The sequence below is a fragment of the Corvus cornix genome, chromosome 9 (genome assembly GCF_000738735.6).
Source record: "Corvus cornix cornix isolate S_Up_H32 chromosome 9, ASM73873v5, whole genome shotgun sequence".
Classification (NCBI taxonomy): domain Eukaryota; kingdom Metazoa; phylum Chordata; class Aves; order Passeriformes; family Corvidae; genus Corvus; species Corvus cornix.
Genome location: NC_046339.1, coordinates 4,891,325 through 4,918,298, shown reverse-complemented (window position 1 = coordinate 4,918,298; position 26,974 = coordinate 4,891,325). Strand labels below are relative to the sequence as shown.

The following is a 26,974-nucleotide window of genomic DNA, read 5'->3' as shown; positions in this document are numbered from 1 at the left end:
CAAGTTCAAGTTTAGACCATACTCACCAAGAAAAGTCAGGTGAGGCTTTCCAGCTTGGTGACATCTTCCTTTTCTTTCCTTATACAACCAGGAATTCTCATTCCAATTAGTGTAGTCTTCCAAGAAAAATAAAATCTGTGGATGAAATCTAATAACAGAGGTAGATCTGCAGGGATTAACAATATGAAGGAGAACATTGTCAAGCATGTAATGATATTTTTTTGTATGTCTGCTACAGCTAATGCTTTTAATTGTATTTTCCAGTTTAATTCTAGTAGCCAAAGGCTCGATGCACAAGGCAAAAAAATGACAGGACAATTGGCATGCCCAAGTGCTTCTTCTCAATATAAATAAGGCAGACAGCAAATATGAGTTGAGCAAAGAGATCGCTGTGTTGCAGTTTAATTCACTCAAGATTTCATCAAAATTAATTTTACACTTCAGGATGGAAAAACAGGCCTGGGAAATGGATTGAAAATGTCAGGAGGGACTGGAGCCAGGGAATCCCCCTCCCACATTAGCATTTCACACAAGTGTGAGAAAGCTTTGTCAGCAGAGTGACTGGGGAGGAGTAGGATCAGACAGAGCATCTTGCTGGGTGCACCTCTCCATTCCCTGCATGCCTGAGGGACTTTACTGAAAGATTCTTCTGTGATTACAGGTGCAATTGGTAAAAGGCTTTTGAAACAGAAGGACATTCCTACAAACCTGACAGCAGCAACAGATTTAATTATCTGTGCCCAGCTTAAGGCATCAGCCCTGCAAGTACAGTGGAGGTGAACTATCACAATACTCCCATCGGTGCTACTCAGCTGTTTTTATGGACCCAAGGAACTGCAAAGAAATTATTTTGACTGTAAGCCCTTGAGGGCTAAGATTATCTTTATGGGCTTAGACAAATACACCAACACATTGCCAGAGCTTTAAGTCCATCAGAGCTGAAAGGTGAAATAAGTAAAAATACAAATACTTTTCCTTGACTTTTAAGTCAAGGTAGGTTTTCTCCTGTTTGATCTACAAATCCAGCAAATAACTTCTAAACTGCAAATATTCATTAAACTTAAAACTCAAGGAACTCTTGGCAACTCTTCACCATTTTTTTAAAGCATTTTTTACTAACTATAAAGGAAAGCATGTCTGTATTTGGCTTCTTCACAGATTATTTGGCCATCTAACCTAACAAAACACTGCACTGATGCTGTTGATCCCCTCCAGTTTTGGAAAGCCACACTATGTTGAGAAGAGTATTTCCAGGCTGTGAGCCATGAAACGAGCCTCTTCCTGCTGCAGTTCTCCTGGGATTTGCTGTGAATTGGAATGAGGGCAGGCCCACATCCAATGCAAGGTCCCAAAGACACACATATTTCAAACCCAAAACCCATCACTTGTGAAAACAAAACATCTGGGGAAACTCCAGTCAGGGAGCAAACTGCCAAAAGAAATTATTGTCTGTTTACGTGGAGCTGTTTGCATTTCTTGGGTTGCTCTATGGGCTGGCCCAGGGCAGGGACAGGTGAATTCCTGACAGCTTCCTGGGAGGCAGTGGGAGCAAGCAGCTGAGTGACAGAACAGTCCCTTCCCAGCATCCACGAGCCATTGCCTTGGCTTTGCTGCAGTGTAAGGTTGCACCCTGACATTTCAGTGCTTGTTCCAATAGACCCCTCGCTGTATTGCTGAAGGCCAGCTCCTGAAGGGCACAGCATTTCTCCCCAGTAATCCCATTAGCTGGGTGAGTCTCCAGCATGATTTGTGCCTCTGTGGCTCCTGCAGGGATCACTCCTGTCCCTGATGCCTCACTGCAGAGCTCTGAGGTGTCTTCACTCACCTGCACATTTACAATCTTCAGTTCAGATCAGTGCTACAGCGAGCACTTATTTACAGCCAAAAATGAGGTGTTAGAAGGGATGGAAGGCAGATGTTCTGTGTTTATCCAGTACCAGTGATTTCATAACAAGAAAGTCACAGCAAGTCATGACTAGATTACCTCAGCTGCCAGCAGCACAGCCTGAGCTGTGTTCCCTCCACTCTGCACACTCACAGCACTGAAATGAGTCCAGCAATGTTAAACTGCCATGACAAGGAAGAAATGCTTCAGAAATATATATATACGTATGTGTGTATATGTATATGTATATATATATATTGCCTTTTGAAAACTGGATTTCAAAAGTAGATACCACATAGTTTAAAAACACTCCTTGGGCCACAAAGGTTCAGTCTGTGGGAGCATTCAGCTCCATGACGTGACCACTGGCTGACCTTTCTGCTGATGCTGCCTGTGTCAGGATAAAGCACAAATCCTTCTGCAGCTACACAGACCTGTCAGCATTGGTATTGCTGGGTGAATGAATAGCATCTTAATCCAAACACAACCTAAAGCCTTTGTATTTACTTCAGCTAAAGCTTCCTGAACATTTCTGCTCAGAAGATAAATATCTTGTCTAGGATCACCCAACTCTTACACCCTGCACACTTTCTCCTACCCTTACAAGACCCTTTGCACTCTGCTGTAACAGCTGAGACCCACCAAAATGCAGAAATTAGGTGAGAAACTTTGGAAGCCAGGTTGGATATTATACTTCTACGGACATAAAGTTGAGAAAAGAATGAGGTGAATACAAGATGTTTTACTAGAACTGCAAATCCTCCAGGTCAGTGTAAATACACATTAAACATACATCAAACCTCTGCTCCAGGCTGCCAGAAACAGCAAAGTAACCTGACAAGAATTTTGGAGAGCTACATGCTTACCTAACAGTGAACAGTATTTGGGTGAAAAATGAACATTCTCCATGTTAAGAAAGTGTAATAGCAGGTGTCCTACAGGCAAAAGAGATATTTGGCTCAACTACAGCAGTACTCCATCTGGGGATGATTGTCATCCAGAGAACTTAAAGCCCAATAAATCAAAGTTTTGCTAAGTGCACCAAGCCAGGATTACCGTGCACTGGGAGGACTTACATCTGTAATACAGACATATATTTGAATGTCTGTGGGCAGGTTTAGGTAGGAGTGTGCATTCATTCATAGAATAGACCTCTACATCCATGCAGGTGTGGAGACTTCAAGTCTGGAGCAGCACCATGTTCAAGGATTATCTGATTAGCAGGATTTTTCAGCAGTCTGTTTCTCATGATGTTCCTTCTCTGTGAAAAGAAAGCAGAAGTTTGTCAATGCATCAATAATTCAGCCTTGAAAGTCAATTCCCACAAAGAGCTCTTCAGGCACGAATTCTGCGTAATCTGCCTGGGGGGGGATTGGCTTCTGGGATTTCTTCCACCTGATGGTCTCCTTGAAGACAGGGACACACTGTGGAAGAAAAGCTGAAGAATCTGGCTAAAGTCAGAGCAGAAATCTGACAAAGAGCCCAGTGCAGCTCTCAGGGGCTCTGAGCTGGCAGGTGTCCCCTTGGTTCACATCTCCATCAGCCTGATGCAGTTTGCTGTCCACAGAAACACCACCTCAGAAACAGGTGAATAATCAAGCCTAGATTCACAAACGTTTCTTCCTAAAGAAAACAAAAGTAAGTTTCCAGCCCTAAAAACTACAGTAAGAAGTGCAGAGCTCAGAAAAACCCAAAAGAAGGGAAAGGAACACCAGATATTTTCTTTTCAGACCTGTGGGGACCTGTCAGCCTGTTGCCCTGAGGAGGGTGCAGCCATCCAGCCTTCAGACAGATATAGCCAAGAAATGATGAGGTCAGAGGGGATTTTTTTTCTCTCTCCATGAACTCTATCATGAGCAGGGACAAGAGCTCTGAGCCTGTGGAGGCTGTTACAACAGGACTGGCTCTGATCAGGGGAATGAAGAGAACCAGTAACTCACAAACTTATTTCTGGTGGGATGCAGGTGAGCACCAGCAGCTGAAGGGTCACACTGAAGACACATTCCCCACTTGCTGCCTGCCTGCAGGTCATGCCTAAACACAGAGCATCACTGAATGCTTTTTTCACATGCAAATCTGGAGTTAAAACCACTATGTGACCTCAAGAATCAGACACAGCCTGGGTCAGACCCACAGCAAGCCAGGATTACAAATAAGGAATGCAATTTACCCCTCAGGCCCCTCTTTTGATTTGCAAAAGTGCAAATGAAGAAGAAGTTACTGCTTTTTTCCTACAAATCTTGCCTCTGGAACATTTTTTAAATTTGGGGAATTTCCTGTATTGCATTTTAAGAACCATACTCTGGAGGCCCTGGCAGTCAGCTGGCTAGCAAAATTCCCTCTCTCTGATTGAAGGAGCGACTTGCAAGAGAAGGAAAGAGGTTATTAAACCTATTTTTATGTGCAACAGGTTCTTTTCCAAGTAAGGCAGTGATGGATCTGTGAATCATTGCCGCTAACCTTCAAAAAGGTTCAGTGTTGGAGAAAACTGATTCACTTTTACCACAAAGAAGCTTAAAATCTAAAGCAGCACCCAGCTGTGTTGGCACCCAGCTTTTTTTCCTTGTGGCAGACTCAGCAGTAAAATTCCCAGAGGCAACAAAATCAACCTGATTCCTGTAACTCTGGCATTGCTATTGTTCTTTCTGCAATGTTGTTTTTGGTGCTGGGGATCAGAGAACAGCCTCAGGGACATGTTTAGCAGAGATGGAGCATTGCTGACCTATATTCTGACTTGCATCTGGGCTGACAACAACATTGGTCCTATTTGGATGGGAGCCTGTTCCTTCACAGCACTCAGTGGAGCAGGAAAGCTGGCACTGGTTTGGTGGTGAGAAGGGGATTCCTCTGTGTGCTCAACCAGATGAAGCATCAAAACCCACCTCAGGAGCATCAATTCTGTAATACTGGGACCTGACTCAGCTCTTTTGAAACAAAAATGTGCCTCCTCAGCAGGCAGGAAGCGGTGCTTGGAAAGGGAGTTTGGACAAACCCCGTGTTCACATCTGCTTTTCTTCATACCAAAAATCCCCTCCTGCCAGCTTCCATCTCCTGCTGCCATAGCCCTCCCCCAGAGCCAGACCCCAGCCCTTGCCCTGGCTAACTCAGATGTGCTGAATCCTTTGTGGGAAGCTTCAAAGGGCTTTAGTGCCTTGTCCTGCTAATGATTTGCAAACATATTATCACAGCAATCTCTGCTAGCCCTGTCCAGCTGTTGTGCTCCCTGGAGAATAAATGCCTGTGCAGCTGTGCATGGCAAGCACAAGAGAACAAACAGATTACTATTATAAATATTCAGGGCATATCTGATTTGCCATACCTGCACACAACCATTTTCAGGACTGTGTGTAATTCTTTCCGAAAGAATTTGATTCATTCTAAGTGTGGCCATAGGAGGCAAATCTGAGTCTGCAGTCGGCATGGCAGCGTGGGGAGAGCTGCTGTGCATCTTCAGCTACAGCTTCAAGTGACCCTGAGACAGTTTCTGAGCAAGGGAAGAGGAAATGAGCATAATAAATAGGCTATGTATGGGATATTTATAAAATATTTCTAACTTCCTCCCTATTAATGTCTTGCAAGGACAACGAAATTGCTCTTTCATAACCAGCTGCAGAACAAGGGCTCTCTGAAGAAGCAGCCCTTGCTTGTGCACAGTTTAACAGTTTTAAGTGATACAAACTAAACAGCACCTCTTCCATGTGACAGAGGGCCAGTGGTGGTAAATGTTTCTTAAGGAGACACATTGAAGAAAAGAAAATAAAGTTATATGCAGAGCTGAGCATCCTTTGCGTATTCACTCCCAACAGCTCTCTGGAAATCCTAGTAACCCTTCTGTCTAGATTTGTGACAGCACCTCATTGTCTTCTGCTATCCTGTAATTTAAATAAAATCTGCATATCTATCAGCAATCAGCAGAACAGAAGCACTGGCAAACATGATGAGCTCTATAGTAACCTCACTGCTCAAATTAAAATTGGAATTTCACTCCATTCTCCTGTTTCAGTTGATAACAGTGAGTTCAAAGGTCTCATGTTTTCTACTCTCTCTGTTTAAAATGCACATCTACCTCATGACATTCACAGCCAAGCCAGAGGTGCTTCCCCAGCTCCACTTTCAGCCTCCGTGAAAGGTGTTCTATGGAGAAGGGTCTGTGTTTCCCTGCGTAAGGCAGAGGTCCTTTACACAGCTGGCTGCTGGCAGGGAGTGACATCAGCACCTTTTTCACATCTGGGTGGGAAGCTGTGGTGGAAGGAGGTGTGTGAGGGCCTGACCCACCTGTGTGAGGGACTGACCCATTTTCCCAGCCTGTTCACTAAAGGGCAGCTCAGGCCACAGCCTGGGATGGAATTTCTCACCCTGCCCTGCACCTCCTCGCCTCTTAAGCAGGTTAACAGAACCCTCTGTGTCACCACACCACAAACCTCTCTGGGAAACTGAATTTTTGTTTCAAACATGCTGAAAAGCAGTGGGAGATGTCAATGGATATTGCCAGTGGGATGGCCAAACCACCAACTCAGGAAAGCTGCTGGTGGCATCTCTGGAGCTGTGTCTGACTGAGGCCTCACCTGGCCCCAGCTGAGACCTCCCACAGGTACAGACTGTCCTGGGAAGCACCTCAAGATGTGGCTGGTAACAGAAACAGAAAGCAGGTTCAGCTGAGGCTCTGTCGGTAACTCCCTTCAGAGACACTTCAAGCTAAACATGGAACTGCTGGTAACAAAGAAAAGGAAAACAAAACCAATGATAATCTCACTGGAGGAAGTAAGCATTGTGTTTCTCATAAACAGTGGTTTTTTCCCAAAATGAGTGTTACATAACAGGTAAGATTTTCCCCACTGATCTCTGACAGGAGAGTTTCAGCAGCCTGAAAGCACTCATCAAAAATTTATGGCAGAGGTGATGAGAAAGCCATTCACTGAGTCTTTTCCTTTAAACTATCACCTTAAAAGAAGCCAGAGCCTGATGATGAGCCAGATCCAACCTCTGCACTGACAAAAACACTTTGGAGTGGCTAAGGCTGATGGCGGATGGGCAGCTGAGCCCTCCTCATGGCCAGGGAAGAGTCATCCTCACTCTGGCATTAGCTTTGTGTAGAGAGATGGGTATCAGATCCTACCCAATTATCACATCCTGCTGCTGCCACTGACACCAAGGCACCAACAGAGCGGGGGGAAGTTTGTGAAGCCATATCATCATCTCCTGGTGTTTTCCTTTCACAAAACTGCATCTGCAACATTAACTGCCCATTTTTTAAAATTAAGCCCTTGAGTCACACGCCAGAACAATCTCTGTGCTGGGAATGGCTCTCTGGTGCCAGGGTGAGTGATATTTCTTCTCTAGGTGATTAAGGACCTAATTGTCCCAAATATGTTACTGGACAGGAGCCTTAGAGAAGCCAAGGAGATAGAGTTCACCTGCCTCCAAAAGTCATAGAGACAGACATATCATTTTAAGCCAAGGCAAATCCCTTGGTAATTGTTTTAATTAAGTCAGTCATGGAGGTAGTTTTAAAATCTAACTGTGCTGAAGAACTATTTTAGTGGCTGATTGCAGTCATCAATTATTTTTCAAGTGCCCTTTGGTGATAATTCTTCCTAGTTATAAAGAAATTACTTTTGCATTTATTCTTTTAATGCAAACATTCTGTTGCAACATTTCCAATTTGTTCTTATCCCAAACTCCACAAATCCTTAACCAGCTTAACCAGTATACACCCCAAACCCAAAATTATCCAGGAGATTAAAGAAGTGCAAAATCTTACCCAGTCAGGTAATATTGGCATGCAACAGAGACTCCATAGCTATTTATGTCCATGTAGCTTTAATAAGGACCCAAACATCCTCCCAAGCCTTCTCCATGGCAATCTCATGCATTGATTCTGCCAAAACAAGTTTCCAACACTCATCATTAAAAAAGTTTTGAGATGGCTTTACTATTGCAAAATATTTTACAGGCAACTCTGGATTCCTTTAATATCTGAAGTTATGTTTGAACCCCCAGGACATACTTTTGCTGTATTTCCAGCCTTTCCTCTTTCACAGTAAAACCTGATTTTTTTTTCTTTTCCTTATTACATCTACAAATCTTTATAAACTCTAGGAGCTGGGCCTTAAAAAAGGTCACCTATATCAAGATTATGTCATCATATGGATGTTTTCTTCAGCAGAAAAACCGCCCAACAACCCTAAAAGTCCACCTGGAATCACCATCTGAAATGCCAGGGATTCCTGAATCCTGTGCACTCTGGTCTGAGGAGACACCTGGAACAATGAAGGATGAGACTGATAAGGCTCAAAGCACCTCTGTGCAATCTCATTCCTTCCAAGGGTTGACACCTTACATTTTGTTTTCAGATGGTCTTTATTTGCACTGCCTGAATCACCTTTCTGGTTAATAGATTACTTTAAAACTCTGCTGATATTGTTGTGGTGTTCAGGCAAATAAGAGTAATGACTGAACAAAGTTGAAAACACAAGTTGGGAATGTTTTGCTTGCTAAGATATGAAAAAGTCTCCAGGGTTTGTTTGGTGGAGCACTCCTGTATTAAGTTACATCTCAGGGCTAGCTAAAAATTAATGGGAAAAGATAAGTGCTGTGGGTTACCCAGAACAAGTAAACTGATTGCGGTGTAGCAATCTCTAGCTCTAAACCAGTGGGGTTGTTTAAAAAAATATTATGCTCTCCACTTTAATATTTTTTGCATTAGATATTTATTGTCAGGAGCCTTTTCCAACTTCCTTTCCAAGTAAATAAGGAAATCCTGTTTCGAAGAGCCCAGGGAAGCGTTTGTTACATGAGTTTTATTCCCAGACACTCAAGTTCTTGTTTTCCAAATGAATGTTAGCTGAAGTTGAAAATTAGTGAGGAAAAGCAAAAATCTTGGTCCAAGAGTAAATATACTGCAGCTTGATGAAGTACACTGCAGTTTGCTTTTAGTTAAATATTGTTATGGTTATAAATGTCTTTTTTCAGTTAAATATTACACAACTTTTGGAGTAGGAATGATGAAACTGAAATTTGACCCAGGAGACTGCTTCGCTTTCTATTCTTCCTCAAGCTCTTTCTGTTTACTGAGTTTCAGTGCCTACAAGCCCAAGAAAACATCTTACATCTGGCAAAATTTGCCATCTGCTATCCGCTCCAGATCAATTCAGACTCTGTTCTTGTGGCAAACTGGCCACAGAGCTGTTTCAATGCTCTCTTTGGCAGTAGCTGTGGGGAATTTCTGCTCCCTGCCTGATAATGACCCTTTTCCAGGACAGAAGGCAAATGCCTTTGCAGTTAGGTGTCACTGAAAATACCAGCTGGTCACCAAAGATGCAGATACACAGAATTCCAATATAACGTTTGCAGCTGACATTTATGAAGCACCTTTATAACATAAAGCACGTGTATTGTTTATCACCACCGTGATGTGATTGGCATATTCACCAAGGCCAAGGCTCCCTTCCGTCTTTGCTCCAACTAACTGATAACCCAGCAATCTGCACAAGTAATTCAAGTTCTTCCAGTCTTCCACGGGTTCCAGTGACTCGTGTTTCCTGCTCACAAGCCTCTGGACAGTCCGTCAAACCCTGACTCACCTGGCTAGTCCCTGATCCAGCCCCCCTGAATTCACAGCTGTCAATCTGAAAAGAACCACATTCGAGGTGGTGCAGGTACCCCCTGAGTGACTCTCATCCAAGTGTTTCTTGCATGAGAGTCACTGCACCCCACTCCCAGAAATTCCTCCCATGTCCCTCACTCAGGGCGAAATAGCTACAATATTCATGGCTGTATTCTCTTCTTGTTATTCCCTGGGCTTTATACTAATCATAGAGCACAGAAGACTGAGCAGAGGAGTATTTTCTATCTACTGGCATGAAGTCATTCAATAGACATAAATGAAACAGTAGAAGAATAATATGCAGACTGAAATATGCAGCACTTCATCAATCATCTGGGAGCCAGACCCACTTGCTACAGATCAGAGTAGTCCACGGTGTTTCCCAGGGTCTGTGCCACTCCTCAGAACAAAGCAGCCACCAGGCAGCCCCAAAGCCTCCACAGCAGTAGGACACAGAGTAAATAAGCCCACAAAGTGCACACACAGCAATGGGTATCACCTTCTATGTCACGGCGATGCTCTTGCCGCGGATGAGTAGCTGCAGATACAAACAAACCTCTTCCCCACTTCCATTAGTATGTCCCCATGAGGGCTGTGCTGATACAGATGCAAAACCCAATCCACACATCCTCAACACAGATGAAACATATTGTAGATGAAACCAAACTATGACAGCAGGAAAAGAGATCCTTCTGGACATCACCGAGAATTTAATTCACTCCACGTTTTTTTCAATGGCAAGAGAAGACACAGCCCATCCAATTAATCCATCATGTCCTGGTTTGCCAGGAAGAGGGAAGAGGCTTCATGTAAGTACAAATCATCCCCACCTGCTTCTCCCCTGTTCCTCTGCACCCACAGCATTTTGCTGCCAGCTGGGAGAGCATATCCAAGCAAAACCCTGGCCACGATGCTGACAGCACAGGGGACTGTGAATGCCAGGTAGCCCCAGCAAGGAAAGAGAAATCTCCTTCACTTCTCTACCTACAGCCTTGTTACTGATTTTCATCTGTCCCAGGAGGAATCTGTAGCCCAGATGAAGATAGACAGGTGTGTGACAGATGCTTTGCTGAGAAGAAGCCTCAAAAAAAAGTAATTTCTCTGCATACACAACTGGCACCCTAAAGAGAAATATTTGTCTTCCATTTTCAGTGGAGTTCAAAAGCACTCACCTATGGTAAAGAAAATCAAATTTCATGCTTCAAGGCTTAAGCTAATTGCATAGCAAATCTTTGCTGTGTGCCAGGGACAATTCTTCCTCTTTCTGAAATGTTGGGGAGGCAGATGGATGTGTTATGGATCTCCTCCCAGCTCCCTCCAGAGCTGAGACTACAATGAACCTATTTCAACATTATCACTTTGTTAATGTAACATAGAAAAAGACTTAAGAGCATCTATAAACATTCCCTTTGCTCCCCTAGCCAGGGAGCCTGAGCAGCATCTAGCACTTCACACAAGACTGGTTGTGCAGTAATGGAACAGCCACATGGCCAGGTCCAGCTTTGGAATCTGCACTTGAAAGGAGTTCCTGCTACTTCAGGGATCCCCAGGGAATACAGGAAAGCAGAGCCATGTATCCCTTACAATGGATACATGCCTTATTGTAATGATAAAGGTGTTTCAATTATTCCAAAATGACATATTTAGAAACTTTTCTTTAATCAAAATCTTTCACTCTAAGACAAACAGAAATGTTGAAATGTGAGACATTTCTGTCAAACAGAAACTCCTAGGTGTGGCACTACAAATCATAATGAAAACAATGACATGGAAATGATTTATGTTAAAAAAACCCCAGTGTGAGAAGGAATCTTGGATCAGGGCACCCTAGTGAAACCAACTGTACTCATTCAGGGAATAACACGTGGGATGTGCCTCGTGACAATCCCTAGGGCTTGAAAGCTAAAGAAGTACTAGTGTTAGGACAAGGGGAATGGCTTCAAACTGAAAGAGTACAGATTTAGATTGGATATTGGGAAGAAATTCTTCCCTGTGAGGGTGGGGAGGCCCTGGCACAGGTTGCCCAGAGAAGCTGCGGATGCCCGATCCCTGGAAGTGTTCAAGGCCTGGTTGGACAGGGCTTGGAGCAACCTGGGACAGTGGAAGGTGTCCCTGCCCATGGGATGAGGGCAGGGATGAGCTTTACGGTCCCTTCCAACCCAAACAATTCAGTGATTTTATGACACTAAATCTCTCAGAGAGAGATTTCATAACAAGCACTCATAAAGGACAATATACTTTTGGAAGTGCCCCTATATAACTGACAAAAGTTAAGAACAAGCTCAAAATATATACAGTATATCAACAGGCAAAAGGTAAAGTATTTTCTTAACTAAAATGGAGAGATCCAAAGTTAGATCTGGAATGAATGCTGTTGCTACAGCACTTTTGGACATGAGCGTGGCATGTCCATGCACAGATATTTCCTGCTCTATTTATCAAATCCACTGCTTGGGGCATTGAAAGAGAGATGTCAGGTCTGAATAATTTAATTCATAGGTGTATTTGGGGCCAGCCAAACCATTGCTGTTGTTTGTGTAACACCACAGGCCAAAAGAATATTGCACTGATAAATAGATCCTGATCCCCTGACAGTACAAATCACAATGAACTCATGGATTTGAGATGGTTTACAACTAACAGTAAAACATGAGGTTGGAATCTGGCACAGGGACCACGAGGGAATGAACAAACCACGGGAGTCAGATGTGATCTGTCCAGCACATGTGCAGGGCTGAGGACCACACGGCAAGGTTAACTCTGTGCTGGCTGCAGGCTCCTTGTGCCTGCTTGATTGGGGTGCTCGGCAGGGTGACTCTGTCCATGACCCGTGCCCTGAGCTGAGTGTGGCAGCGCCCCAGAGATGAACTAGGAGGCTGCGGAGATGGGCAGGGACTTCCCCTTCCCTTCAGGAAGGAGAGGAGACAGCAATCTCCCACTGCGCTCTCAGAGCCAAACAATCGGCGGCTCCATTGCAGGAACTGATGGCTGGAGCAGCAAAGCCCAAAGCAAGAGCTGCATTCAGGCGTCTGCTGGGGGGAAGGAGGGACGGCTTCATTCCCTCTCTGCAGCTACATGCTGTGATGAGAAACACGACCCCTTCTGCTGCCCAGCAGAGAAATCAAAGTCAGTACCTGCTCCGTACCAGAAATCAGCTCTGCTTTGTCTGCCCTGGAAAACGAGCAGAGCCCTGCGGTGCCGGGGCTGGCAGGGAGCGGCAGCAGCGGTGACAGCCACCTGCACGGCTGGCAGCAGTACGTGTACGGGAGCCTCTGTCCTCCTCTGAAAACACCTTCGTCACCCACATCACTGCCATCAGTGAGCAACGGGAACGGAAGGACTTTTTCAAGTCACTCTTCCTTCATTTTTGCCCATTTTCAGAGCCATTATAGATTCCTACCAGTCACACTGGTGGGGGACAAGTGTGGCAGGTCCTCTGCCCGGTGTTTCCTTGACATGCCAAGCGACGCCTCCTAAGTCTACAGCACAGATTAAGGTTTATCTCTAATTAAACAGCTCGCTGAGTAAGCTTTAATAGGATGAAGGAGCCAGGAAGAATCAGAGGTTTTACTGGGGAGCTGCCCTGGTCTAGCACTACACAAACACATGACTTGGTTCTGTTTAAAAGAATGCTAACACCATTCCTTCCCACTGGTGTCACTGCCCCAGCTTTACTGCGGCAAAATTTCATCCAAACACTCATTTTCTGCTCTTGGAACCTTTAAAACAAGTTATTTTCTGTATAAACTCACACTTATTAGAGACAAAAATTGATTGCAGGAAAGTGAGCATTGAAAGTAGCAAAGATTTTCAAGTGCATTCAATGCTGGAAATGACTGGAGTTTCACTTTTGGAATATCCTATGTCAGTGTGCAAACTCATAAACATTGTGTAATGAAATTTGTAATGAAATTTGCAGATCTTAAATCTTCAGAAAGATAGTGAACTCATAATTTTTTGAAGAGATGGATTTGAGTGTGTTTTTCCCATCGCTCTTTTCAAACCACACTTGGCTAATTTTGCCTTGCACTAATTAGTGCCTGGCACTAATTAAACAAGTATTAAATCAGAAACATAAGGAATACCTATGGAGGATTTAAAATTATGGGTCAGGGGGACACAGGCCATGCCTGGTAGAGGGCAACAAACTGAGTATATGGGTCTTGAAAAAATCTTTCCTGAACTGGTATGTTAACCTACAAAATAGTTCTGTTAAAAGTTGTAGGGTGAGGAGAAATCCATGAAGAGGCTGGAAAAACACAGAATCCAAACCAGCTCCTAACTGTGAACAAGAGTGCTCTGTAGTGCCCTGGCTCTCTTTCACTTTTGTTTCTATTCTTTTTGAAAGGAAACTCCCTCATATGAGATATGACCTCCCTAAACAACTAGAATGAATAGCCACAAAAACTCCCTTCAGCAGGCAGGAGTCTTCATCCAAGTCAGTTTGCCACCTTTTAACTGATTCGTCACATGACTCTCTCAAATGAAATTTTTCTTAAGAATTTATGAACCATGGTAAACAAAGCAGAAGGAGCCCAAAATGTCACACTGACTTTCCTGAGAAGTCATAGGAGGGGACCATGAGCTCACTTTTGAGAAGACGTTATCCTCCATCTGACATATGTGTTGGAATCACACAGATCTGAACTGTTCTGGCACACAGATTGAATGTCTCAAAGAGCCAGACAAATAAACTGCCTGCTGCCACGTTGAACAGGGATTCGGGGATTATTTTGCTACATTATGATGGAAGAAAAAACAATTAATTTTCCTCTAAATGGTTGAATACAATGCAGTTATGTCTTCTAAAGATGATCTCAATAGTCAGGAGAGATGAAGAGATCTTGATTTTAATTTTTCCCTGTAATGATACTGAGAACTCCCACCTGCTTCCTGGAACTCAGGTAGCAGATGCTGAGCAGGAGCCAAAATTTCATCCTACCCTGTAGCCAACAGCACGAAAGTGACCTGACTCAAATGTTTGCACTTAGATTTGAAATCCCAGTTTTCCATGGCTGCATAGTCAGCAGAGGTGCTACCTCTGCTGATTTAAAAGTATCAGCAGATAATTATGGATTTGCTTATAACCCAGTCTGTATGTGGTGAAGGTGTCAAAAACCCCAGGGAAAGTCAAGGGACACACCCTAAAGCATGGACATGCCTTTGGAAAATTATCTGGGTGGAACAGCTTGGAGAAAAGCTTGCAAGAAGGAGCCTTAGAAGTTTGAAAACTCACCAAACAAACCCCAAAGTGCCTTCCGATAAAGCAAACTCAAAACGTACCTGATGTCCATGTACTGTGGCAGTAATCATGTCATGACCAGGGAGTAGAAGCACTGGTAGCACTGGGAAGGAGCTCATGGCACAGCTTATTGGCTCACAGGCACCCTTCTGAGGTGTACGAGCTCTACAGGAGAAGCTGCAGAGGATAGGACACAGATAGGACAGACCAGGATGGACATGGACCTACTGGAGTGAATCCAGATGATGCTCAGAGGGCATCAGATGATGCTTCATAGGAGCACCTCCTATGAAGAAAGGCAGAGAGAATTGGGTTTGTTCAACTAGAGAAGACTCCAGGGAGGCAGTAACTCAACCTTTCAGTTCTTGAAGGTGGCTTATAAAAATTACGGGGACAGACTTTTCAGCAGGGCCTGTTTTGATAGAACAAGGGGTAATGGTTTTAAACTGAAGGAGCGTCGATTAAGATTAGGCATAAGAAAGAAGTTATTTACAATGAAACTGTTTTTACACTTAGGTTGGTGAAAAACTGGCACAGGTTGCCCTGAAAAGCTGTGGTTGCCCCATCCCAGGGAGTGTCCAAGGCCAGGCTGGACAGCGCTTGGAGCAATCTGGGATAGTGGAAGGTGTCCTGGCCCATGGCAGGGGGTTGGACGAGTTGAACTTTAAGATCCCTTCCAACCCAAACCAATCTGTGATTCTGTAACACAGCTTGAATTCAGGAAACTCCGGGCTTCTCTGCGCACATAACCAGAGCCTTAATGTCTTAAGAAAACCAGCTTCCACCATTCTCTGGTGGCGACCTCTCAGCGAGTTTGCTCGGAAATACTCCAGCAGCGCTGAGCTGTGACCGCACATCTCAGCAATGATCCCGCGCTTCGGGGAGGGAGGCGGAGAAAGCGGCGGCACCCGGGAGGAAAGCCCGGGAAGGGAAGGAAACCAGGGCAGGAAACCAGTGAGGAGACGGAGGAAAACCGGCAGGGCAGGGAGGCAAAACAGAGAGAGGAGGGAGGGGAGGGCCCGTCCCACCCCGCCCCGCCCCGCCCGCTCCATCCCCCGGCGGGGCGGGCTGAGCGCGGCGGCTGCCGGGGGCTGCATTCGCCGGGGGCTGCATTCGCTGCGGGACAGCGGCCGAGAGCCCCCGGAGCCCCCAGGCCGGCCCTGCCGCCCCAGCCAGCCCCACGATGCTGCCGGCGGGCGGCCCCAGCCCCGCGCTGACCTGCGGGGCCGTGCTGGTGGCCGCCGTGCTCCTGCAGTCCGTGTGCGTGGCCGTCACCTTCCTGTACTTCACCAGCGAGCTCAGACAGGTCTGTGCGGGGGCTCGGCGGCGGGGGGGACCCCGCGCTGCCCGTTCGGACGGACCGAGCCGGGGGCCGCGGGCTCGGTGGGCGGGGGCGGTGCGAGCAGCAGCCGTGGGCCGCGCTGAGCCCCCGCTCCCCGCAGACAAAGAGCTGCGCTCCCCTTTGTCCGCGGCACAGCCGGGCCCTGGGTGTGCGCGGGGAGCGGAGCTCCAAGCCAGGGCACCTACAAAGTGTCTGACTCGAAATAAACAAAGTTGTGCGCTTCTGCAGGAAATGTGTTTCCCATCAGAGCGCGGATTCGCCGTCTCATCACTTTTGCGGTGCGGGAGCGCCGGGAGGGCTGGGTGGAACAGGCTCTGTCAGCTGGGCAGTCCAGGCGCCGTGGAGAAGGAGTGAGGAAAGCTCAAGTGCCTTTTAGATGCGTCCTCTAGGACAATGCATGGTTTTAAGAGTGTGACTAATCCTAAAGGAACTGCACCAGACAGCAAACATTACTGAATTCCCCAGAATAAATTGTTTAATATCCATTGTATAGTCTAGAAGCTTTGGTCTCCTTGCAGCCACCCTTCAGGCCTGCCAGCTGCTGCTTAACTCTTCCCTCCTCTTGCAAAAGATCATTTACACTCCAAGAAAGCTGCACTTAAGTTATAGTCCCATGTGTGTGGCCCTGCTTTTCATGGACCCCTTGTTGCTCAGGGTTTCCGTGAGTGTCTTATCCCAAATTTACTGTCCTGCTGTAAGTTGTGCCTATATGTTGCTCCTCCTGGCACAAAGGTAAACCTACTTGCAGGTAAGCGTTCTGTACATCTACAACTTCAGAAAGTATTGCATAAATGTAAATTACTGTTGTATATATGCACTCAGCGATGCATAATTAATCACATTATTATTAATAATGTATATATGCATATTGTGCTATATATGCACTTATTCCACGTTGGATTTAATAGGTGAAGTCTTCTGAGATGTCAGAGTTCTCTGTGAGGCAAAGGGTGTGCAGTGTTCTGCAACAGGAGCCAATGTTCATACTTGCAAAACGTATAAAACAGATTTTCCTGCTGAATTTATAGCTGTGGCAGTCAAATGGGGGAATCACAGAAATGTGCTGACTTTATGAAATCAGGTTACATGATTGCTAATGAAGAAAAATATATAAAGGCATCCTCATTTCTCCATGCACACAGTTCAGAGTCCCTTGCTAACAAACTTGCCAATCTAAGTAATTAGTAACCACAGTTATCTTTTCCTTCCTTCTATTCAAATATGTACACCTGGGACACAACCACATCTCAGGGACTTGCCCAAAATACAACTCACAGTTTCTGAAGAATAACAAGCCTGCCTTTGGTGTGAAGGGATAAATCTGTCCAAATTTAAGTCATGCTGGGCTACAAACGAAGGCTGCTGGCTCTGGAGGGGGTACATTAACCACATATTCCTGCATGTGCCATTTGGTGCACAACCAACAGGAAAAACCTCATCTAGACACAGCCTGCTACTCCACATCCACATGGTGCATGTGGAATAAATCTCTGTAGATACACCATGATTTTTGTTTGCATGTTTTTCTTCCCTTTGATGTTCACAATACCTGCATTGCGCCTTCACCAAATTACTGTGGACTGCAGGCATTTCTGTCTTTACAAAAAGTATGCTGGTAACCAGCAGGGTTTTTCCACTACAGCTGTAGTAGGACTGATTAGGACTAGGAGTATGACATTTGTTTAACTGTTTTGCTTTAAGAGGAAGTACTGAGACAATAAAATTCTTATGCTTCAGGATATGGGGCTGCAAGGACAACATCCTCAGGCTTCCTTCTGTTTCAAAAACAGTCCAGTAACCACTCCTAACATAAGAGAGAGTCTTTACAAGATAAGATTCCTGCAGGACTTGTGTCCTCAAAGGGTTCAGTGCTTCAGATAAACCTCATTTGAGTAAATCTTACAAGAGAAATTCCAATCCTTCAGTACTGTAATATGCTGCTGCAAGGTTGCATTCCCTGAGGATTTCAAACTGCATACAAAACATGGTTCCAGTGCCAGGAGAGTAAAGCTGTTTTGGGGAAAAGTGAACAGGTAAGGTGGAGGCAGAGGCACAGGTGGGAGGGCAAAGCTGGGAGCTGAGCTGTGACAGGTCTGCAAGAGAATAAACAGTAACCTCACAACTTGCCTACGTTTGGCTTTTTTTCTTAAACTCGTCAAACTACTTTGTTATAGAAGCTCATTGTTTAGTTAAATCTGTCAGAGCTGTAGTTTTACCTCAATGAGCACATAGTATTAATCACTTTGAGTTCTTGAAACTTGATTTAAAAATACCACTGTACTCCTTGGCAAAGACACAGAAACCCTCACAAACACTCATAATGGGGGCCCCTTTTCCGGCCCCTTTTCCTTCTGCTGCCTACAAAACACAACATCATTTCAAGTACTAGCTGAAGTTCAGTGGAATCTGCTGCTGCAAACTGAAGGTGGGACTTGAAGGAGGTGAAATCTCCTCCCCCTGGAGCAGGAAATCTCTTCGTAGACACCTTTGTTTTCTAAAAGCCAGGAAAAGCATGGAGTGTGAAGGAGGAAATCCATTTCTTGCTTTCAATACACCAGTCTCAAGGACAGCTAAAAACTGGTACTTGTAGAAAAAAATGCATCTGTTTAGCAAACCAAACCAAGCTTCTTTAACACAACAAAAAAGTGAAATTTAAATGCTACTACCAGAATTCCATCTGAATGCTTTGCATGTTTAGTGCTGTTTCCTCCGAGTTCCCGCAGTGCTTTGCTGGCTCCACAAGGCTGACCAGTCTGTAGCTGATGCAGCAGGAGCCCAGCTCAAAGCAAACAGGGGCTGGTCACAGGTTCTGTGCTCCCACATTAACCAACAGCGCCAGCTGGAGTCGCATCCGCAGGGAGCTTGGACAGAGCTTTCCGCTAGGAAAGCTCTCCCAGTCAGATTGCCTTGGAGCCAAAAGGAGTTTTGCCAATCTCTTCAAGCTCATTTCTCTTTAGCAGGGAAAAAAAAAAAAAGTGTTTTCTCTATGACTGGAGGATAGAGATAGATATTTGGTATTTTCATGTCAAAAACATCTAGCATTATAATTTTATTTGGGCTCAAATGTCATTTCAGTTGTCTGGACTATTATGACAAATGCTATTAGGAGAGACTCCAAACTGGATATGGGGAGGATATGGAATGGATATATAACAGCAAAAGTCTGGATTACAAATGGAATTGGCTGAAAAGACAGCATAAAAAATATGTTTAAGTTCTAGTATTTGTTTTCAATAATATATTTTAAAAACCCAAACAAACAAAAAAAAACCAAACCCTTCTGTAAAAGAAATGTTTTCAATGCAGAACTAGAGGAACTAAAGGATTTACAACATGAGGGATTTGGGTATTGAATTTTCACAAAACCTATTAAATTGATACCAAATTTATATCCATGGAGACAATGCAAGCATAGTTTTGCATGTGAGGTATGCCCTCATATTGAAATATGTCAGATCAGGATGGATTAAATCCTCATGATGTTCATATAGCCCTACTTGCACCAGGAAATGCTCTAGAGAAGTGTTCCTTAGCACAGTGAATATAGTGACATACCACAGCTGCAGACACATCATGGGTGAAAAATCCTGGCTTTCCCCTCTGCTGCAGCTCCAGGACTCGTACTCCAAGAGCGGCATCGCTTGTCTCACCGGGGAGGAGATCGGAAATTCCATCCAAAACTTGGATCTCATCGAAAGCGAAGACAGAGAAGCTGATCCCTGCTGGCAAGTAAAGTGGCACCTGGGAAAGTTAATTAAAAAGGTATTTGGGAACAGAGTGCTTGGGGATGTTACAGCTGAAAGAATCCTAATAGCAGAATAAAGGAGGCTCGGATTGTTTTATTGCAAAGCAATTGTCAGGCCACAGCTCCAGCTGCAGAGTGCTTGCACTGAAGCAAAAAAAACCAAAAAAACCCCAACCCATAAAAGTGGTTTCACTGCATTCAGGAAATAATAAAACAAAAACTATCAGCTTTTACTAAGCAAATGCCAGTGATGGGTTGGCTTGTCTGAAATACCTCAGGATAAAGGGTTTCTACCTGACCATACAGATCACGGTGCTATCAGAGCTGTCACTGCCTCTTTGGAAATACAGGGACACTGGGAAGAGAAAATGAGATTAAATGTAACACAGGGAGAGCTACAAAGGTGCCTAAGGAATGGTCCAGTCATGAGCTGGGTGATGTAGTGGTGGAGGAAAGAGCAAGTGAGCACACAGCATCGGGCACAGCACCTTCCAGAGAGCACCTCCTGCGTGACTTACACACAATCCACATAATTTTGGCTACAGAGAACAAAGTCAGTCTGGCTGAACAATCGCAGAGGCTAAAATCTTCTGGAATGGCTTTCAAAACCCCATCTCCAGCACATAAACAAGCTGATCCATAAAAGTTCTCTTCTGGCTGAAATTTCCTGGCAGAAACAGATCTTGCAGTCCAAAACAGATTCTTCATTTGTGTTCTGAGATCTCGGCTCCTTTGGTGGAAGCTCTTCCAGTGAAGTCCCTGAACTTCTGCATAGAGAAAGTGTTGTTTTGGTTGGTGGATGTTTACACATCTAATATATCTGTTAACTCCCTGATTGCGTGGGAGGAGGTAGCCTGGGTGCCAGAGTAAGTTACAATTACAATAATGTAACTAATACTACTATTGCTAATAGGATAGATGGATAAATAGAAATGTGACAGGACAAAACCCATCAGTAAATGGCAATAAAGGCCTTATTAGCCAGCCAGGTAAATCATCACCATGCTTGCTGCAGCTGTACCACTGTCCATACCAAACTGGTTTGTTTCAGCAGTCAGCAAACAGTTATGAAGAAGGGGAATGCACAGAGTAAAATATGCTGGTTTAAGAACTTAGATAGGTAGAGGTATAAAAAAAAAATTAATTTAATTTCTCAGATCTAAGACCCTGCAGTTCACACTAGCAAGTATTCTGCAAATGGAAGCTGGTGCTTGGACACTTCTCTTATTTGAGAGAAGCATGAAGGTCAGATTTTTTCAACAGATTTATGCCTGAGCTCTTGAAAATGTTTTCTCATGTCTTTCATTATCTAAAAGATGTAAACATAGAAATTCTTTATTACAACAAAGTAATAGGTGGGGTTTTTTTCTATTTGCTTGTTGATCAAATCCAGAATCCTCTTTATTCATGAGTAAAAAAAGGTGTGTCTTTTTCCTGCACCTGTCAGCCCCAGATGACAAGCTAATTCATTTTCTCTGTGTTTGTTGGCAGATGATGTCAAGAAGCTACGAGGAAAACATATCTGCGATCAATGGTATTATAATAATTTTATTATCTGTGGTAAAAAGGAGCCGCTAGTGGCACTTGATGTGTAATGACTTGATTTTTTAGAAGTGCGGAAAATTGACTAAGATCTTGTACTGGCATCAAGTCATCAAAAAATGATTACTTATTACTAGAAGGTGAATTTTCAGGAGGCAGAAATACAGTCAAGTGGTTACAGCAAGGTAATTATGCAAGGTGGATGTAGAGGACTCAGCCTGTAGATCTCAGTCCCGTGTGTTATGGGGGACATTTAAAAAACCCTCCCCTTAAAAAGCTCCTGGAACATGCAGCACAAAGCTGCAGAGGTGAGTTAAGGAATAGCTCTGCTGAAGCTCACACTAAAGATGCTGGGAAAAAGCATTAGAATCTCCAAGTGGAGATTCACGGGGAAGATTAGGAGTATTTAACCATAAAATTGAGTACTATGGGTTATTTTGTCTGTTGACAACTTGAAGGCAGAGGGAGGAGAAAAAGGAGAACAAAGAGGCACATAAAGACATCTCAAGAGCAACAGTGAAAGTGGAATTTGAGCCTTATTAGCCAATAATTAGCCATCAGTCCATGATTCAGTCAAAAAATGACATACCTATTCCTTAAAATCAAGTCAGATGGAACAGATGTGCCTTCTAATGTTCTTCCTTCTGATGTGGGGTTTCTTTTCTCCCCTTCCTTTAGTTGAAAGGACTCTGACACTGCCACACACGGAGGGGCAGACGCCGCGTGGTCCCACCCGCAGGATCGCGGCGCATCTGACGGGCAGCAGCAGCAGCAGGAGGAGTGCCCTGTCCTCACGCAGTAAGGAAAACCTCTAACAACAGTTAAAGACCACAGAAATGACTCTCTAGTTGCTACCCTCATGCTTACAAACACTTTTTAATACTTATATCGGGTTAGTAGCAGGAAACAAATCATCTTGTCTCACGCATTGGGTTTTTTCTGCTAATTCTCACCAAACAGAGAGAAAGCCCATTTCCTCTGGGCGCCTCCCTAACTCTTCTTTTGGAACCTTCATTAGGGGGAAAAAAGAATGTAAATGTCCTTCTTCCTAGTGTTAAGTTTTCCTCTTTCCTTTCATTTCCTTCTGTCGGTTGTGCGAGTCCCAGCTGCTATGGTGACAGACCTATTAGAAATGTGAGACAGACAGGAGAGACTTGACATTTGGACCATGTTAATGAAGGGCTTGCTTGGGTTTCTGCAGCTTCAGAGGCTATCAGACACTAATGGATATTTTTATTTTGTTACTAAGTAGAAGCATGATTTTTTTTCTCTTACTTGGGAGACAAATATTAAAAATAAAGGCAGTTCATGTTAATTCCCACATAAAGCTTACTTATGGACCATCAAATTGTTGTGAGAATGGACCTAAAGAATGGCTGGGAAGAGCAGGTTTCCTTACTTCATTATTAAAAACCAGGCTCCTCAGCTAGCAGCTGCCCAGCTTCACTACGTGGTTTTGAAGTTAACATTTCTCTTTTTTTTTTTTTTTTTCTCCAGTAAGTCCCTTGCCCAGAAGAGGGATTGGACACAAAATAAACAACTGGGAATCATCAAGAAAAGGCCACTCCTTCCTTTACAATGTGGAGCTGAGAAACGGCGAGTTAGTGATACCCCAGACGGGCTTTTATTACATCTACTCACAAATTTACTTCCGATTCCGTGAAAACGAGAACGAGGACTCAGATTTGTTGGGACAAATCAGGAACCCCAAACAGCTTGTCCAGTATGTTTACAAACTGACTAATTACCCTGAGCCCATTTTGCTGATGAAAAGTGCAAGGACAAGCTGCTGGTCTAAAAAGGCGGAATATGGACTTTATTCCATCTATCAAGGTGGTGTGTTTCAGCTGAAGAGAGAGGACAGAATTTTTGTCTCTGTCAGCAACAGTGACATAGTTGACATGGACAAAGAAGCAAGTTTTTTTGGAGCCTTTATGATTGGTTAGAACATGAAAATCATGATCCCAAATGGCCCAGTTTTTCTAGTCAGGGACAGCCTAAATTCCTATAAAATAGGGGATAACAAGCAAAAGCTGTATCGATACCAACAAGAGCAGACTCCCCTTTCTCAGCTCACTCACCGCGAGGTCCGACCATGCCAAGTTCTGTCCCAGCAGCCAGGAAGAGCAGCAGCAGCTGGCTGTGGGTGGCAATGCTCTGTGCAGGTACAGGCAGCCAGGCTGGGGATGTGTGAGGGATTCACACTCCTCAGGCCATACCTTTGGCCAGAACCCCGGGCAGGTGAGTGCTCACCAGCAGCAGAGATGCTCCAGGCTGGCTCAGCTGTGGCACGAGGGATGGCGGATGCTCCAGGTCTGGCTACTCGAGGCTCAGACTGGATATCAAATTTTATTTGTGGTCTCCATTGGGACCCTCTCTTGAATATGTCAGCTCCTGTAAGGAGCTTTTGTACATCCTGTTCCCCAAGTGCCCGTGGAATTTCTCCAGAAGTTTTTTGAACAGGAGTTTTGCAGAAGCTGCACATCTTCATCTCGTCTTAACAAAGCACTTAAGCACCTAATTAATTTTAAGCACACAAACAGTCTTGACTACATCAGGGTATCCACATGCTTGAAATTAAGTATGTGCTTAAGCATTCTCCAGGATCATGTCTTGAGTAAACACATTTGTCTTGTTTGGGATATTGTACATAAGAACAGCTGCTGGAATGGCACTGAAGAGCTTTTGAAATCAATCTGTGTTTTGATCAACATTTTATAACAGTGCCTATTTACTTAATTACTGTGCTGCAGACATCTCACCAGGCTTCCAGTAAGTTCAGTAATGCAGTTGCTGTTACACTTATTGGCAGCAAGAACTGGATCCAGAAAAAAAAAAAAAAAGGTGGGTTTCTGTAAATACTGAATTCTGTGAGAAATTTGCAGCAAGTTAGGCATGACAAGATTCTTCCATGTTTATTTGTACTGGTCTGTGTCTGGTAGGATGTAATGTAGAATAACACACCCCAATGACTAACATTTTAAGGAAAACAGGCACAACTATCTGTACTTAAAAAAGTGCTGCTTATTTAGGTAATGCTGTAATTATTTGATTTTATTTTTAGGAATGGGCAGAAAATTGCCATAATTTTTTTTTGCAAAATACATTTTTTTAAAAAAATGAACAGTATATTTTTTAACTCTATGCAAATGACTATTTTGTATTAAAAGGATTTGAAACTTCAGACTGTATGGGCTCAATGCACAGCAAAAGTCAGGTAGTGTAAATCAGCACATCTGTAGCATTGTCAGTGGAGGAATAGCAAATTGGACCATGAATTCATTTTGCCCAGATTCAGAGAAAACAGTGGGGAAGGTGAAAAAAAAAATATTGGAGGAAAAGGAAGAGAGTTCTGCAAATGTTCCTTTACATCAACAGAGTGATGGCAGGAGAAAGTCTGGCTGTCTATTTTTTTGAATACACAGGGGTTGCTGTGGGAACCCTCCCATTCACCTGCATGTTGTGGTAATTAAATCACTGGGCAGCCCCTGCACATGGGCCTCACCAGTAAACAGGCATCGTTCATCTTCCTGCCAGCCAACAAGAGGGGATTAATAGACACAAGCCCCTGGATTTATCTGGCCATTCAGACAGGCAGGTGTGTTGGCTCACTTAAATCCCTGTGTTGGAGCAGCAAGAGAAGAATTTCAGGAACACCCTTCGTTTGGCAGGTTAGGGCAAAGAAACACACCAGTGTACACTGAAAATAATGAGTTTTAACTTCTGCCTGCTGTTTAACAGTGTCACACACACTGTTTTCAGTGGCAATCAAATATGTGAAATTCTTCACCATTTACTGGAACACTTTGGTTTTTGCCTCCTTCTGAGATCATCTGTTTTGACAGAGAACAGAAAACATTTCTACAGTTTTCTTTATGATTTCAGTATTTAATTCAGAAATTGTCTCCCTGGCAGAAAAGGCTGGAGAACAGAGCCATTCCCTACACACCTGTATGTCTGTTACCTTGCAGAAATGACTTTTGTAGCTTCTCCTTGCAAATGGACTGGGCTTGGTGATTACAGCGCAGGACTGACCCCTGCTATCAGGTTTGGTCTCTGCATGCAGAGCATATTGCAACAGGAGTCACACCAAATAGTAATTTTCTTAGTGATCTGAAGGCATGTTTGCCAGATATTATCTTGGGGGTAGATTATCAAGGGATATCAGACAGGACACTGTTGAAGAAGAATGGAAAAATATAGCAGGTTCTGTTTGTGCTGTGTCCTGACTCACACTTTTCATCTCACTTTATGCTGAATGACATATGTAGCAAATTTTTATAGGTTGCATTAATGTGTGAATATTGTAAATTTTTCTACGTGCCTTTTATATAAAACATTTTTACTAAATAGTTATTTAGTCTTGCAGTGATTATTGGTGTCATCTTATGGCTTCCATAACAACCCTGTCTTAAATCATTTCCCTGACATTCATTGGTATCAGATATAATCCACTAAATGCCAGAAATGGTTGCAATGCAAAGGACAAAATGCAAACCATTGAGCAATGCCATATTGTGTAATCCCATAACTGGCTTCCAGATCCCAGCTGGTGAACAGCATCTGGAAGCAGTAGGCTGAAGAAATCCCTGAAAACAATCTTGTGACCAGAGGACAAAACTCTGAGCATTTCTCTTGAGGTACTAATCATGTTTCTGAGCTTTAGCAATTATTTAAGCACTGGGAATTCTTATTTAGAAGCAAAACATCTGATCTTTACTCATTACCAAACTACAGTAGAAGATGTTTGTTCAGCCTGGAGAAGAGAAGGCTCTGGGAGACCTTATAGCACCTTCCAGCACCTAAAGAGGCTGCAAGAGAGCTGGAAAGGGACTTTTCACAAGGGCTCAGAATGACAGGACAAAGGGTAACGGACTCACACTGCCAGAGGGCAGGGTTAGATGGGATGTTGGGAAGGAATTCCTCCATGTGAGGGTGGGGAGGCCCTGGCACAGGTTGCCCAGAGCATCTGTGGCTGCCCCATCCCTGGAAGTGTTCAAGGCCAGGTTGGACGGGGTTTGGAGCAACCTGGGATAGTGGAAGGTGTCCCTGCCCATGGCAGGGAGGTGGAACCACTACACCAAGGGACCATGTTCTCTCTGAAGTTGGGGAGTGAGTCTGAGGAAGAGGGACATGATGCCCAAGTGTGACCCAGTGACACAGTGAGCTGAAGCACGGCCAAAAGCTGAGTCTAAACCAGCTACCTCTGAATTAGTGACCTCAGAGCACGGCTTTGATTAATAAACCAGCAGTGTTTTGAAGTCTGCTTGCAGATATTACTGCCATATAAACAACTGTAAAGTAATTTGAGCCCATTCTGTGTTTTATGTTATTAAACTGGATTACTGCTATTCCATCAGCACTCCTCAGTGATGGGAGTTGCTAAACCATAACCTTTGAAAGCATACACCAGGTGCTACCTTCTTCTCTAAACCACATTTGTAACAGCAGTCAAAACACCTTCTGTCCCTGAAAAAAACCCGAATTTGCTTTTCTCTGAGTTGTTGGAGATACATAATTTTAAAACTAATCTCTACCTTGAAGTCTTTTTTTCCAGTTTCTTCTACTCTGCACAATAAGCACATAATCATTGTAGAATCAAAGCCTTCAGA

At 44.0% G+C, this 26,974-nt stretch overlaps 1 protein-coding gene and 1 long non-coding RNA gene across 3 annotated transcripts; one reads left to right on the top strand and one right to left on the bottom strand.

Moving 5' to 3' along the window:
- Positions 1-32: 32 nt before the first annotated feature.
- Positions 33-16,039, bottom strand: LOC104688034. Of its 2 annotated transcripts, XR_005602645.1 has the most exons (5): positions 15,952-16,039; positions 14,775-14,910; positions 7,647-7,763; positions 2,962-3,146; positions 33-166 (listed from the first exon to the last, which is right to left on the bottom strand). It is a non-coding gene; the product is annotated as an uncharacterized LOC104688034 (long non-coding RNA). The 2 variants fall into 2 exon arrangements; XR_005602644.1 differs by having other exon boundaries at positions 33-3,146.
- On the top strand, positions 15,823-25,718 carry TNFSF10 (TNF superfamily member 10). The gene is made up of 5 exons (XM_039556921.1): positions 15,823-16,039; positions 19,685-19,837; positions 21,312-21,354; positions 22,041-22,160; positions 22,860-25,718. Exons 1-5 carry the CDS (start codon positions 15,917-15,919, stop codon positions 23,306-23,308), a joined length of 888 nt encoding a protein of 295 aa, XP_039412855.1. The 5' UTR covers positions 15,823-15,916; the 3' UTR covers positions 23,309-25,718.
- The last annotated feature ends 1,256 nt before the right edge of the window (positions 25,719-26,974 follow it).